The sequence below is a fragment of the Pezoporus flaviventris genome, unplaced genomic scaffold (assembly GCF_033815535.1).
Source record: "Pezoporus flaviventris isolate CSIRO_AGI_PZ_B2104156 unplaced genomic scaffold, CSIRO_AGI_Pfla_v1 ptg000009l, whole genome shotgun sequence".
In the NCBI taxonomy this organism is placed as follows: domain Eukaryota; kingdom Metazoa; phylum Chordata; class Aves; order Psittaciformes; family Psittacidae; genus Pezoporus; species Pezoporus flaviventris.
In genome coordinates, this window is record NW_026892557.1 from 3,960,562 (window position 1) to 3,974,777 (window position 14,216).

Genomic DNA, 14,216 nt, shown 5'->3' on the forward strand with positions numbered 1-14,216 from the left:
GGCCATGACCACTTCCCTAGGGAGCTTGTTCCAGTGCTTGACCACCTTCTCATTTTGGCTCATACTTGAGGAAGACCGTGTAAGATTCGATACAGAAGTTGTTTTGAATAGTACATTGGTAGCCATAGTGGTAAAAAAGGTTTCACAGGTGTGGGTTAGGAGGAAACATGCAAAGAAAAAAAACACACAAGCAGGTTTGCTTCATTTTTATTTACTTTGCAAACATTTTCCCATGTGATTTAAATGCCAAGAGCTAACGAAGATTATTAGGTGCTGACTGCTTTTTTGTGATGAAGCTTTTTGCTAACGGGTTCTTTTTCCAGGAATAAAGACCACTGCTTTGCTAAGGTGTCCCAGGTTAGGGAAGTATGGTTGCTAATTTCACCTCAATTAGACTGTATTTACAACAGTGCATCTTACTATTATTCCACAAAGGATGAGATTCTCTATCTGAAATTTTACTCCCTGGCCCACACCAGGATTTCACTCTTTCAGTATTAGGGGTGCCTTCACCTGTTCGGCCACTTCTTTCCCCATCAGTGTTTCAACAATGGCCAACCCAAATTCAAAGCTGGTACCAGGACCGCGGCTGGTGAGGATGTTCCCATCTTTCTCCACACGGCTCTCGGAGTAGTTGTAGTGTGCTTGGGGAGGACACACAACAGAAAGAGGGTCAGTCTCCAGCAGCGTGCCCACAGATGCTTCAGACCTGCCTGCCAGGACACTGCCACTTGCTGCCTGTAGGCCCTGATGGCAGTCAGCATGCAGCGACAACGGCATCATGCTTCATAGAAGGACCCAGCCTGCCTTGCCCCTCTGGAACCAAGCAGCTCCTCATTGCCTGCAGTCCTCAGAGGAAAAAGGCACACAGCACTATGGGGATGTACCTCTGGATTCTACAAGTTCCTGAAGAAGTGCTCACTGTGCCTGTCAGCTCCTGTGGGGTTACTTTGGGAGGTCAGGCCGCTTTTGTGTAGCTGTTCACAATCTTCTTTTTTCCAAAAGCATGCAGAGGGAACCGGAGGAACCCTGCCATCTCCTGCTCCCCTTCAGACTTGTTAATGTTCACAGAATGACTTCTTAACAGTACTTCACCACTTCTTCCTTCAGCTATGAAAAGGAAGTGTGGACCCATGAGCTGTTCCCAGCATGAAAGCACTATTCATGGGAGAGCAGGAAAGATGATACTGGGGTTTGCTGCTGGCAGCACGGAGGCAAAGAAGCCAAAGGGCAAGAGATGGCTCAGACTCAAGAGGATAATGGGGAACAAAAACCTGCTCCTAATATGACAGCAGCAATGTATTTTCCCCAAGGATGAAAATGTCAATAGAGCCCTCTATTTTCAGGTTAAACAGACTTGGAAATACAGTCTTACCATATTCAGTTGAATTGTGATTATATTCAGGAAAGCACTATGGCAATTCAGAGATACAAAATACGATACAAAAGCTATTTTCCTTTCTTTAAACCAAGGGTTCAGCTAAAAAATAAATTAAATCTGAGAAGGGTTTAGAGAGAAACTTAGAAAAGTCAGTACGTACCTCCGTTCATCATCTTATCTTTGGCCAAAGGATGTGTTGTGACTTTACTCCCAAACCCTATGCCATGTGCCAGAAGGGCAGTAGGACCTGTAAGGACACAAAGCTGCACCAGTCAGGAACTGCTTCCTGCTACAAACACTTCTAAGAACACATGTTCAGGCACTAAGCCCTCAAGCGGCCAAAGCTCACTGTGGACAGACTACTTTTCATAAAACTGATGCCAGCCATATCTCTGAAGCAAAAGGCCTCAAAGAGAACACAGCTGGATAATCCTTCCTGTTCTATCACACAAAATGCCCTATGCAGAGAAACACACAAAGAAAAGAGAAGGCTTAGGGAGCACCCAGTGCACCCAGCTGCCTTTGAAGAACACTGGTCACCTCACATCCAGATAATACATTTTATTTAACACTGCTTGAAACTAGAAGACATTAACAAGGTCCTTTTACTTTATGACCTTGTTAAGCCTTGAATTCAGAGACTTAACAGATAAAATCTCATTTGAGCAAGCCTTTACATATTGCAGTTGTGTGCCAAGCAGTTTTTTGGACAGATGATGGACTAACTGCTAAGTTTTTGATTTTAGCAGTCTTTCCCTTTTCTTTTCATACTTCCTTCTTGGCCTGAATTGAGGAAGGACTTTAGGTCAAGAAGTCTTAGGTCATCTGACCAAAAAATCCTTACAGAAATTCAAAAAAAAAACCTGAAGGGAGGATTTGCCTAAAGTGAAATTCATTTCTGTACATTCGATTTGCTTCAGATACAGTCTGGGAAATAACCTTCTTTGTGTTATGCTGGAATCACGTCTAAGAATCATACCTAAACAAACTGTGGTGATTACAAGAAAAGGCCTTTATTGGGCAACCATGAATTTGAGATTGTTCTGCAAGAGAGAGAGATGGAGAAGCAGAAGACTGACACAGCCAAGGTCAAGAGTGTTCACATCTCTCTGTGCATTTCATCTAACTGAAGAAAGCAAAAAAAACCCCAGCAATGTACCCAGAAAACACTCCACAAACACACTCTGTTACACTGCCTTTTACACGCTCATTGCCGCTTTCCTTGTTCTCAGCTACAGGTACCTAACCCAGCCCCTTAGGTCAATTGGGAGCACTGGCAATTGTTCATCTTGCTTTGTTCCATACAAATCTTACAAAGGAATGGACTGGATACCCAGCTGTGCAGAGTATGTAAGCAGACAACCCGCTCCTCAGGGTAATTCCATCTTTTACTACCACACGGATGAGGAAGGATGAGCCTGTAATTCTATACGTACAGCCCTCCTTCTGAAGTTAAAGGGCAGGAGAGGAGATGCGAGATAAATTTATAGCAATGATGTCCTGCCAGTACTGTGTCCTCAAAGAAAGATCACCAGAATAAGCACGTATTTAGTACAAAATCTTAGCATGTCACCTTTTACTTTTTATTTTAAATACAACTGCTTGGAAAGAACTAGATGCCAAGCAGAACTTGCAGGTTAAGTGTTCACAGGAATTCAGAGATTCTTCTATTACATTTAGATGCTGACAGGTGCATGTACATTACAAGTCCCTGCTACTCAATTCCAGGAATACAGATTTCTAAGACAGGAAACCGTCAGCATGCCCCTTCGAAATATCCAAATGCTTTACAAATCAACACACCCTGTTAACCCACCTGCACAGATAGCAGCAATCAGGCCTTTTCTGCTTTCCTGGTCCTTCAAAATTTCCTTCACAGCAGGAGACTGTATGAAGAGATCATTTCACAAGTCATTGTTTGGGGTTGATTATTTGAAGCATGGCTGATTTTTTTTCCACTGCAAATTCCTAAACAAGTTTTACAAAGAAAACCAGCTGATAGCTCCCCATCCTGCCTCACAACAGAGGCCAATGAAAACACTAAGAAGGAGAAAAACTGAAACCAGTAAATACTTGTCCCACAAGGCATGAGCAAGGAAACCAGAAGGCACTGCAAGGAAGTACTTGGCCCATGACAAAGCTAATTTAATCCATATAAAAAGTCGCTGCTTAAAAGCTTTGCAAGGCAAATAAGAAAGATGCATGAGATACCTGCAGTCTCTACAGTCCTTAAGAAGATTTATATGGGATACTTGACTCATATTCCAGGGCTTACAAACTGTGTGATACCATCTAAATCCTATCTGATAGATCAACTCGTTTGTCTGCCTGCCTTCCACAAAGTATTTATACTACCACTACAACAATTTGGCACCAGAGACAGAATTCTTGAGCAGAGTCCTGTGGGTTCAGCCTGGTTTATATTTCATGGAATTACATCTTCATTTGCAACTGTTTCATCTCCGTATGATTATGAACAGAGATGTTTTCCCACAATACAGAGCACCCTTCCATTTTTATGCTGCTTAACTAGGTATTCAAGAATTTACCCAGTTCTCCCACCTGTATGTCAACAAGAAAGGCTTAAGACGATTAGTTTCCTGATTCATTGAGAAGATGAACTGAATCTGCAGAATAACTAAGCAACTGTAGACCACCCACTACTCACGAGGATGCCCATAAATCCTTAAGATACCAGAACTTTACCTCTGACAAGTTTTGAGCTCCAAGGTTACCCCCAGGCAGGACCACGACATCATAAGGTCCCTAAAAAAAAGTAAGATAAAATTATTCTGTTGAAGAGAGGCTGGTACATAGATTACACTGGTTTAAGGCCACTACAGCTGAGTGGAGTGAGAAGCAAAAGGGTCTACCTTTCTTCCACTGAAGAACACTTTACAATCAGAGAACCAGTCCCAGTCATGGAACAAAATACCATTTCCCGTTCTAGGAAGAGAGTATTATTGACAAAGTCTGTCAGAGGAATACCTTTTAAGCCAAGTGAATTTGCTTCAGCAAGCAAATGGCAGCTCTTGCATTGTAAGGACAAGTGGTTTTGCTATAATCTTACTGCACAGGTCTAATGACAGCATCCTTTAGCTTTCCATCTGAACTTTTCAGCTGTTTTTGCTGGGCTGACTAACATGCAAAATAAAGTTCTATGCTTGATGCTTCGCAAAACCAAACACTTGTGCAGAATGAAATCCGTCTGATCCTAACATGCTATGAAACAGGACATCACTGAAGGGTAGCACTGTGGGATGTACAACTCTGTGATTCACTACTGCACAGAGCTACCATAACATGCACCGTATTTCTGAAGGTAATGCATAAGCTTTCTGAACGCCTCTGAAACTGTGAGAAATGTTGGCCATTATATCAGATCAGGATGACCAACCTCTTTTCTGGCATCTTCAAGGCTGGCATCAGGACAAATGAAGACATCTCGACTGCACTGTACTGGTTCTTTTCCCGTGAGGCCTGCAACAGTCACCTTGATCTAACAGAAGAATATTTGTATCATTACAATTCAAGAACTCAGGAATTGTACTTATCTGTTAGTTTTTAAGTAGAACACAGAATAAGCAAAGCATTATGAAAACTGTCAAGAACAGGGAACACTTAACCTTCCCCAAACCATGATTAAATCCAAATGTACAAGGTAAGTAGTGATTCCACCTAAACATTAACAAATACCTCTAATAATTCAACTTTTCAAACAGGACATTCAGAGAATATCTGATCCCACAGGATTTAAATAAAACGAAACAAAACAACCCAGGAGAGCTGGACTAAGTAGACCAGATAATGAACTGAAAGTCTCTTTGAAGGCTCAAGCCATTCTCAAACACACTTATGGCATCTTCAGTTTTCTCCCTTGACTTTTAGATCCCTGGTTATAATATCACACAGCTCACATTCACTAAACAAGCAGGCAAGCTTGTTCTTCTTATGGCAGCCAAAATGGGGAGTATATTAATGGAATGACAAGTGTGGTGGGAGCAGGTAATTTTTATTTTAGCCATTTCTATACATGTGAAATCGGCGTGTTTACGTTAAATCTTATTTTCATACCTAATCAGATGACACCTCTACAGCTGCAATAGCAACAAAGAACATGAGGAATGCCTCCAGACAGAACTCCAGTTAATACCAGGATTTTAAACATAGCTCAAGAAAAGCTATGTCATATCATGAGCTGTAATGTAGAGTTGTTCAGACCCCTACAAAAGAAAAGCACATCCAGCCATTGTGCATGGCAGTAGCCATGTTTTCTGACAAGAGTAAGATTTACTTGAGACATCTGTTCTACTCTACATGAGGTTTGTATTTTAAAAGGCCATCTTTTGCACAAATGCCACTTGTCATGCATGCTTATCTGGGCCAGGGCACACATATAAGCTAACAGTGGGAAGACACATTTTCACTTTATACAACAGGCTACGCCTTGAATTCCTCACAGTGAACATCAACTTGAGGCAAAGATTTTCCTTTGACCGGGCACTCACAAAAAGCTTTTCACTGTCTGCATACTCACCCCAGCTCTTCTCATAACATCAGTGGGGATTACAGTTTCCATTTCCTCTGCCCCTTTTGCTAGAATCACCAGTGCTCTTTTTGAAGCCATTATCTTGAGCAGTTGTTATTAGGTGAGATGGTTGTGAAGGGAAGAGCTGAAGGGAAGGAAGACAGAAAGAGGCACTGTGGTAAGAAGGCAAATCCCCTACTACAAATCCTTCCAAACATTTAACAGTGAGTATTTTGCATTTTTGCATTATCTTTCATTTAAGCCACCTCAATGGTTCACTAACTTCAATTCATATACATAGCAATCCCACTGAAATAAGAATCTTTTTCACAAAGAATGCATTATGGTATTGAGGGATTACAGCATTTTGCAGTGGGAAGCACAGCACGTCAGCACCAATGGCCTAATCAACACTTTACATGACTGAGTGTGCCAGAGAGCAGGGCTCAAGGTGGGTGGTAGAGCTGTTTTCAGTTTGCACACCCTCACTCATACCCAGACTACTGACTCCTACCCAGGTCAGCATTTACAGAAAGGCTTGCATGAGCTTTGACCTCATATCTGGTATTTAGTTTCCACACAGCATGAATAAAGTTTCCTGTGACTTGTAATGACTTGACCCTGCAAAACCTCAGTAACAGATTTTTGTGGGTATGTCACGGTTTTGTGGGGGAGAAACATAAGTGCATGTGTGATGGGGGAGCAGAGCACAGAAATTAGCAAACGGAACAAACTAGACTTTTTTTTAGCCTCTAAATTCAAGTTGAGGTCAATGTCCAGATTTCCATTTGCAGGTTAAGTTAAAGTAACTTTACAAACTTATACTTTCTGAGAGAATACTGTGAAAGCATCTGCGATTTAAGCAGGCATTTTACAGGTCATCACCCTATGACACAGGACTTTTTTTCTCTATGTAGGGGCTTTCCTTCCAGAAACGCAAGTGGCATCTGGGAACTCTTCATAAAATGAGATCCACATTTAGTTGCCTACTTGAAAGGAACCCATCTCCTTATCCTGCTTCACCTTTGTCTATTTCCAGGTTCACTCCCTACTGTTTTCCTCATTCAGAAAGATACTATTTCTAAAATGCAGTAACACAGAATTACAGAATAACTGAGGTTTGAAAGGACCTTAAGATCATCTAGTTCCAACCCCCATGCCATGAGCAAGGACAGATATACAGCAGAACACCCTACAGCATGCAGAACCAGCCCAAACAGACTAACTCAGTATGACAAACCCTGCTTTTAGGGTAGCTTTATGTACTGTCAACACAAGGCCAACCAAACAAGTACAATGGAGTCATAAGTATTAACAATAACTTCAGGATAACATGGAGCTTTTTAGCAATTCATCTTTAAGGTGTATGTTGATTTACAAAATTCATTTTCATGAATTTGTACGAACACATCTGAATTCATGCGTAAGTATGCATGAATTTAACTACCTACCAACAAACATCAACAGCCATAATGTGGAAATACTGCGTTTGCTTTTTATCACAGCAAAATACTGAAGATCATAGTTTGTATCCCTCTTTCATCAGTTCTTTAGATGCAAATAGGCACTTGACCCCGAAAGCTTTTCTCTTTCCCCTAATCCAGCAAAATGCAGTGTCTCCCTACTGCCCCTAGACATTTACTGTAATATACTGGCAAATTCTTGAGCGTTAGTACTGCTCTTTACATGGGTGCGTATGTACATAGCTGCCACGCTGTCTACGCTACCAGGGCAAGAATGTTTCCAGAGAAGACAGAACCAAGTTATATTGCCATAGCAGCCACCCCGTTTTAACCAACTATCCACCCAACATACAAAGCGTTCGTTTGCTTCTCAGTGCCAGCACATGCTCAGGCTACCTCGAGTCTTCAAGCTACCCATACTCCCCCCTTTGGAGTTACACGCACATTTCTCCAGAGGGTGCCTTCTGGCAGTTAAATCCGAAACCCCACGAAGGCGGCTTTAAAGCAATCACACCCTGCAGCCTGCCGCCGAAAGGGAGGCTTTAACGCTGCCCAGCTCAGCTAATCCCGCGGAAAGGCCACGGCCCTGCACCTTCGTGTTTATTTTAGCACACGGCGCCATGCGACGTAGCGGGGATTTAATAAGACCACGAGCAGGGGCACGGGGCGAGGCTGCAGGGCCTGCAACCGCACGGCGCACAGACGCCGGGAGGCCTGGGCCCTTAAAGTCAAGCAAGCGGCCTTCCCCCGCCCGGCCCGCCGCAGCGCCCGCTCGGGCAGGCCTCGAGGCCCCACGCACCCCCCTCGCCACGGCCACGGCCCTCCGGGGCTTCCTCCGGGCAGAACCGCCGAGCCCACGGCGCACCGCGGCCCGAGCACGCAGCCGGAGCGGCGGCTGCGACTCACCTCAGCCGTGGGCAGGGAGACTGCAGGAGTCCCCGCCCCGGTCCCGCCCTCCCTCTCACCGCCGCGGCCCGGCCCCTCCTCCCCGCTTAACCCCGTTCTCTGCCGGGCTGCCCGGCACTCGCCTGTCCCTTCGCGCAAGCTCTGGGTTGATCTCATTCGCTTGGAGCCACTTAAGAGCGCGCTCCGGTGCCCTCCGCCATAACCGTGTCACCCTCCCACAGCAAGGGCGGATACGTACCTTCGAAAGGAGCTGCCGCTGCTGTTCCTCAGCGGCCCTCGCACCCCCAGTGCTGAGCCAAGCTCTGCCTCAGCGGCACCCATCCCCGGGACCGTGGCTCCGGGGCGGTTTCCCCCGGCTTTGGGAAGTCTCAGTGTTGTCCAACAGACCGAGCTGCTGACTGCGCCCCTCAGAGCCGCAGCGGCCCCGTGTGTCACGGGGCAGGACCTCTCCGGGGGCTTCCCTGAGGTCCTGCTCCCTGCGAGGGGAGGTTTACGCGCACTGCCCACCCCGGGCGTTACCGGACCCGGGCCCGGGCCCGCCGCCTGCCCTGTGCCGCAGCTCCGGTGCGGCCGCCGGCCCGCTACAACCCGTCCCGGAGCGCCTCTTCCCGCCTCCCGCTCCGGCCCACAGCGGCCAGCACCGCCCACGGCCACGCGACCGGGGCTCAGCCGGGAGCGGGAGGGTGACATCGCCCCCGCTAGCGGGCCGTGCGCAGCAGGCGGCCCCGCTCCCGCCTCAGTCGCCGGGCGCGGAGCAGCGCCCCCCCCCCCCCCCCCTTCCCCGGGCCGCAGCGCTCGGGTCCCGCTCGGTCCCGGGGGGGGGGGCGGTACCCGAGCACGGCCGAGGTGCCGCAGCCACCCGCGCTCTGACCCTCGCCTTTTGGGGCACGGCCTGGCCGACCCGGGCTGGCGAGCCACGGCGGGGATTCCGTGCAGGACTCACCGGGAAGCCCCGCTGGGGACCGGCGAGCGCTGCCCGGCAGCGCTGAGAGGGCTGCGGGCGCTGCCCGGAAGAGCCGGGGGTCGCGCTGTGGTGGGGGACGGAACCGAAACCGCCCCCCGCCAGGCCGGGGTTTCCCCACCGCCCCCGAGTGACGCAGCCGCCGTGCCCTCTGGGGGCGGCCCCCTAAGGGCCGGCACCGACGGCCCCGCTCGCAGTGCCTCGGGCCGCGCCGCCGCGCACCGACCCCATGGCAGCGCCGGCAGCGCGGGCGCAACTCGCGCTGCTGCCGGCGGCGGTGCTGGCGCTGGCGCTGAGCCCGCATCCCGCGGCCGCGGTGCCGTGCGGCGCTGACTGCCCAGCGGGTGAGGCCCGGGCCCGGCTGGGCAGGGGTTGGCCGGGCGCGGCCCCGCGGCAGCCACTCCGTGTCTCGGCCCGCAGGTACCTTCGTGGCGAGCGCGGACTGCTGGCGGGCCGGGCGGTGCCGGCCCTGCCCTCCCGACACGTTCTCCAGCGAGGCGGGACTCGACGTTTGCACCCTGTGTCGGAAGTGCGAAGGTACCGGGCGGGGTAACAGATGGCGCGGCCCTGCGAGTGACAGTGGCACTGCCGAAACAACGCGGGGCTGCTCGATGAAGCCACCAGCCAAGTTGTTGTAAGAGCAAAGCTCCCGAGCCTTTGCTGCCCCACATCGGCGCAGGTAACCTAAACCTTGCTTCTGCCGTTCAGGAATATTCATGTACTTAGAAGAATGTACCTCAAAAAGCGATGCTGTCTGCACGTGCACGGAGGGGTACCGCTGCAGTGGCGACGGCTGCTCCCGCTGCGACCGGAGCTGCGGCGTGGGCCAGGAGAGCACCAGGAGTGGTAAGGTTGCCTTTCCCCACCACCAGACGCACCGCTGCTTCTTGCACTGCACGGGAACAATTAGAGTAAGGACCTCACTAGATAAAAGCTGCCACTGCTATGAACAGTTCACACAGAAGCAGACAAACCCATGAAATTGTAGCTCAAATTGTATACTAATGAGTTCCCGTCACATGAAGGCTCTTTTGTCAGCACCATGTGGGAAACACCTGGAAACTCTAAGATTTAGACATGATTGAGACATCCCGTGCCAATAAACTGGCCCTGCACTTGAGTGCTGTACTGGACCATAGCTCACACTTGCCTCACATACTTAGAGCAGCTTATGGAATAGTAATTATGATCCACATTTGTATAATTACTGTACAAGCAGGCAAAAATGTTCCACGTTGATTTAAATGCTCACCTTGTACAAGTTTACACATCCTTGTCTGTTGAAGGTTGCCGAGCTTGCCGCTATGGAACTTTTAATGATCAGCCTGATGGCTCCTGTAAAAACTGGACCAAGTAAGTCACGTAAAAAATAACTGCTACAGCTATTACATTTGGAGTGGACTTTTTGCCATGGTTTTGGTTTGTGGGTTTGTTTGCTTCGGGGTTTTTTGTTGTTGTTTTGGTTTTTGGTTTTTTTTTCCCCCTCTCCTCCTGTTTTGCTTTAAATGTCTTTTAGGTGCTCTGCAAACCAAGTCCTGGAGCCTGGAACTGCAGCAAAAGATGTCATTTGCAAACACGCTTCAGATAATCCCACTTTAGTCACTACTCTGTCTACCACAGCTCCTGCAATTCCATTTTCTATCACTGTGCCAGGTGAGTCATTGTATAATATTGCTGATAGAGCTAAAGAACTATGACTTACTTTGAAACATTCTATAGCCCTCACCTCATTTAAAGCAAGAGTCTGTCCTCTGTTCATTGCCAGTGTTGCTGACTTATCTAGAAGCAGAGTTGGAGACAAAGTTGTCAGCTGATTCAAGGGCAGTAGAATTCTGCTCTGTAACACTTCTTAGAGAATACTGTTTGCTTCCTAGGGAAGGACCTCCAGATGGACGTTGTCAGAATTTCTCTTGCTGTAGCTGGGCTGCTGTGCATAGTGTTTCTGCTGCCTTCATGCATATGCTTCAGTATCTGGCAGAAAAAGAAACTACATGCTGTCTTCAAGAAAAGTAAGAGAAATTCTCTTCTGTTTTTACTGTTGAAATCAGAAATCCAGGTTTTTAAACGCTTTCAAAGACAGCTGAAAATAGTTGTGGGTTTTTTGGCCTTGTAAGTCAGAAACACTTGCTTTTTTTCTTTAGTGCATACAACATCTGAACAGTCAATTCAGGAAGATGATGCCTGCAGCTGCCGCTTCCCTGAGGAAGAACAAGGTGAATATAAGGATTGTGGCAAATCCACAGAATTCAGAGATCTTCTGGTGAACTAGGAACTGGACTGTCCAGGTCATCCACACTGGAATTTCCTTTTGGGACAGGGACCTGTTTATATAAATAGAGGGTATCAGAACTTGTCAATTTCCAAGGGTTAAATAGCAGCCACTGAGGGAAAATTGGATCTTTTCCATCTCAAAAAATAAATAAAAAATACTTTTTTTTTAAAAAAAAAAAGCTCCAGTTTGCTGACTTTATTTTAGAACTAGGAATTGTGTTTCTAAGAAGCGGTACTTGATTTACATATAGAAAAAGTTTGTATGCAGAACAAGTAACAGAAAGGTGCAATGGCTTTGTGGTCCCTCTTATAAATGGTGCCTGAACCATAATTTATGTGCAGCATTTGACACTGAAAAGACCTGTAGCACATAGCAGAGCCGTATGCAACACTTGTGGTCTCTACTAACATTTCCAGCCATCGTCTTGGGGCTTGAGCTCCTCTTAAAGTTTGGCTCAAACCCAACAGCCTTGGGTTCCATGTGCAAATACACAGACCTCATTTCAGATTCCATCAGCCCTAAAAGCAGATACCTGGCCTGACCACTGCACACCTTATATGTAGGAGAGAGGAAGCCATAAAGATTTAGAGCTGTGAAGTGTTCCATAATAGCTCTCATCTCCTGTTGTATTACACTGACAGGCTTCAGAGAGGCAGTGGAAACACTGAGAAAAGCTGTGGTTGACTTGGTCTTACCATTAGATGTTACTGTGCAGCTAGACTGCACCACCTTCAGCCCTACATCATTCAGCTCTGATCTTTCAGGCGACGCAAACATTCTGTACCGTGCAGATGTGATACATGTCTGGTACTATTTTTAAAACCTTTCCAACCTCAGGGTTACAACTTCAGACACTATCTCTTTGATCAATTTCAATTACTGTTACTTTAGTCTTTAAGAGAAAAAAGAAATGCGTGTTTGAGTCATGGCATTCACAACATCTCTGACCTTCTACAGAACCAAATAATTTATTTCTTCAGTAAGTGTTATTCAAAAAATAGCATGAAAACCCACCAATGTGTCACGTAAAGGGCGATTTTCCCCTTCAACTTGGAGAACGCTGTTCTTGTGTTTGAAGAATGACAGCCCATCTCTCCACACAGCAGCAGATTACAATAGCAGATTAGTTTCATCAGACCACACTTCCATATTCTGATAAACTTGTATACAGTAAATATAAGACCGTATGTCAGAAAATATCATATTGAAGCCTGAACTGTGAACTTTTTATCCCTAGCCCAAGTCTTCTCTTCATTAGCACCTGCAACCATGAGAACTAAGTGACTATTAATGTCAAGTTCACAAACCTAAAGACATGAACAGGACACACAAGCAACCTTTGCACCAGTGGACAATATCTTAGAATAGGATAAAACAGTTCTGCTTGTGAACAGTTTCTAATCCACACAAAAGGTATGAGAATTGATGTCTACATCCTATAAAAATACAGAAACATCCAGTGTTTTCTCCTTGGAAAGGAGAGACAGCAGTTGGAATTCTACATTTTGTTAGTGCTTTCTGTGTATATTTTGAAATGCTCCAAAGACAGTGCAGACCCCTTTTTTTTTCCTTTCCTCTACTTGAAGCAAAGTTAAGGTACTTACTGAACAGTGAGGTGCTCATTACAACAGCTTTTCCAGACAGTTTGATCTTACTGTTTTATACCAAAGCTTCAGGAGTTGCCTAAAATTCCAAGAATCAAAACAAAGCCTGTGGAAGGGAAACCAAAACATCCTGAGTAGTGCAGATTGATTTCTGAGAATAAGGGACACATTTACACCAAAACTGGCTTTCTGAACTGTTTCAAGGGACAGTCATTCACAGAAAGGAAATACATTCTGAGTAAAACATCAGGAGCAATCCTCCCGTCAAGCAAGGGATTATGCGGATAATTCAGACATGCACCTTGGCTCCACAGGAGCTTTTATTGAACAGATTCTTTAATACCTGAACAAACTTACCAGTTCATGTGGAAATAATGCAGGATCAGTCCTTCTAACTGAGCTTCAAGTGTTGTCCGCTTTCTGTACATGTCTCAATAATCTTTATTATTCATTATATAGCAAGTGAAAAAGGAACCAGGAATGCCAGGATGACTCCGAAACCACCTGGGTGGTTGGGGATGAGGTAACAGGCCAGATGCAAGTTTTTGCATTTCCATTTGTTTTTCTTGGAAGTCAGAAAATGGCCTCTTAGCCAGACTGTGCAGAGGCCCGGGTGATGTCAGGTGGAGTTCTGAAGGCATGGAAAAAGGAGACAAATCCTCTTTATAGATAAGTTTAAGCAGGGGAGCCTGCTGCTTTTTTATTGCTTCCAGAACCAGCTCCATTTCTTAGCGTAATTACTGACATCAGAACTGTGTTTGTTGCAAGTCTTGGCTTTGTAATTTCTTGAAAGAGTTGTGCGGGTAAGGAAAGCAAAAGGGTTTCTGCCCCTCACCTCCCTCTCTTCTACAGGCATGCTTGTGCATCTGGATGACTGAGCCACTGAAACAATAATACCTCCTCTCAAACACACAAACATCATACCATTTTTTCAAAGCAGAATATGATGCCTTGTTTTCAGTCTTTCTATCAGATCCTTCTGATAGAAGCATTGTCTTCTTTGATAATCATTCTGATACTAAGATTAACAATGTGAAAACCTCCATAGGAGAGGTCCACTCTGAAGACACTTAACACATGGGAAATAGTATTAAACAGGGA

At 46.3% G+C, this 14,216-nt stretch overlaps 2 protein-coding genes across 3 annotated transcripts; one reads left to right on the forward strand and one right to left on the reverse strand.

Annotated features, from left to right (window-relative positions):
* Positions 1–191: 191 nt before the first annotated feature.
* Positions 192–9,786, reverse strand: PARK7 (Parkinsonism associated deglycase). 2 transcript variants are annotated; one of them, XM_061450315.1, is made up of 7 exons: positions 9,664–9,786; positions 5,919–6,054; positions 4,779–4,880; positions 4,088–4,147; positions 3,198–3,267; positions 1,542–1,628; positions 192–644 (listed from the first exon to the last, which is right to left on the reverse strand). In XM_061450315.1, the coding sequence occupies exons 2-7, from the start codon at positions 6,006–6,008 to the stop codon at positions 484–486; spliced, it is 570 nt and encodes a 189-aa protein (XP_061306299.1). In that variant the 5' UTR covers positions 6,009–6,054; positions 9,664–9,786; the 3' UTR covers positions 192–483. The 2 variants fall into 2 exon arrangements, with proteins under 2 accessions (XP_061306299.1, XP_061306298.1); XM_061450314.1 differs by lacking the exon at positions 9,664–9,786 and adding an exon at positions 9,222–9,309.
* On the forward strand, positions 9,449–11,674 carry TNFRSF9 (TNF receptor superfamily member 9). The gene is made up of 7 exons (XM_061450313.1): positions 9,449–9,583; positions 9,660–9,776; positions 9,948–10,085; positions 10,526–10,592; positions 10,756–10,892; positions 11,114–11,248; positions 11,381–11,674. Exons 1-7 carry the CDS (start codon positions 9,469–9,471, stop codon positions 11,506–11,508), a joined length of 837 nt encoding a protein of 278 aa, XP_061306297.1. The 5' UTR covers positions 9,449–9,468; the 3' UTR covers positions 11,509–11,674.
* The last annotated feature ends 2,542 nt before the right edge of the window (positions 11,675–14,216 follow it).

What these genes read in the sequence shown, in the direction of transcription:
- TNFRSF9 (XM_061450313.1), top strand. Translation starts at nt 9,469, where the DNA reads ATGGCAGCGCCGGCAGCGCGGGCGCAACTCGCGCTGCTGCCGGCGGCG. An exon ending in CCTGTGTCGGAAGTGCGAAG is followed by an intron (nt 9,777 to 9,947) that starts GTACCGGGCGGG and finishes TCTGCCGTTCAG; the next exon opens with GAATATTCATGTACTTAGAA. An exon ending in ACATGCTGTCTTCAAGAAAA is followed by an intron (nt 11,249 to 11,380) that starts GTAAGAGAAATT and finishes TTTTTTCTTTAG; the next exon opens with TGCATACAACATCTGAACAG.
- PARK7 (XM_061450315.1), bottom strand. Translation starts at nt 6,008, where the DNA reads ATGGCTTCAAAAAGAGCACTGGTGATTCTAGCAAAAGGGGCAGAGGAA. An exon ending in ATGTTATGAGAAGAGCTGGG is followed by an intron (nt 4,881 to 5,918) that starts GTGAGTATGCAG and finishes TTCTTCTGTTAG; the next exon opens with ATCAAGGTGACTGTTGCAGG. An exon ending in TTGAAGATGCCAGAAAAGAG is followed by an intron (nt 4,148 to 4,778) that starts GTTGGTCATCCT and finishes ACTTTTTTTTAG; the next exon opens with GGACCTTATGATGTCGTGGT.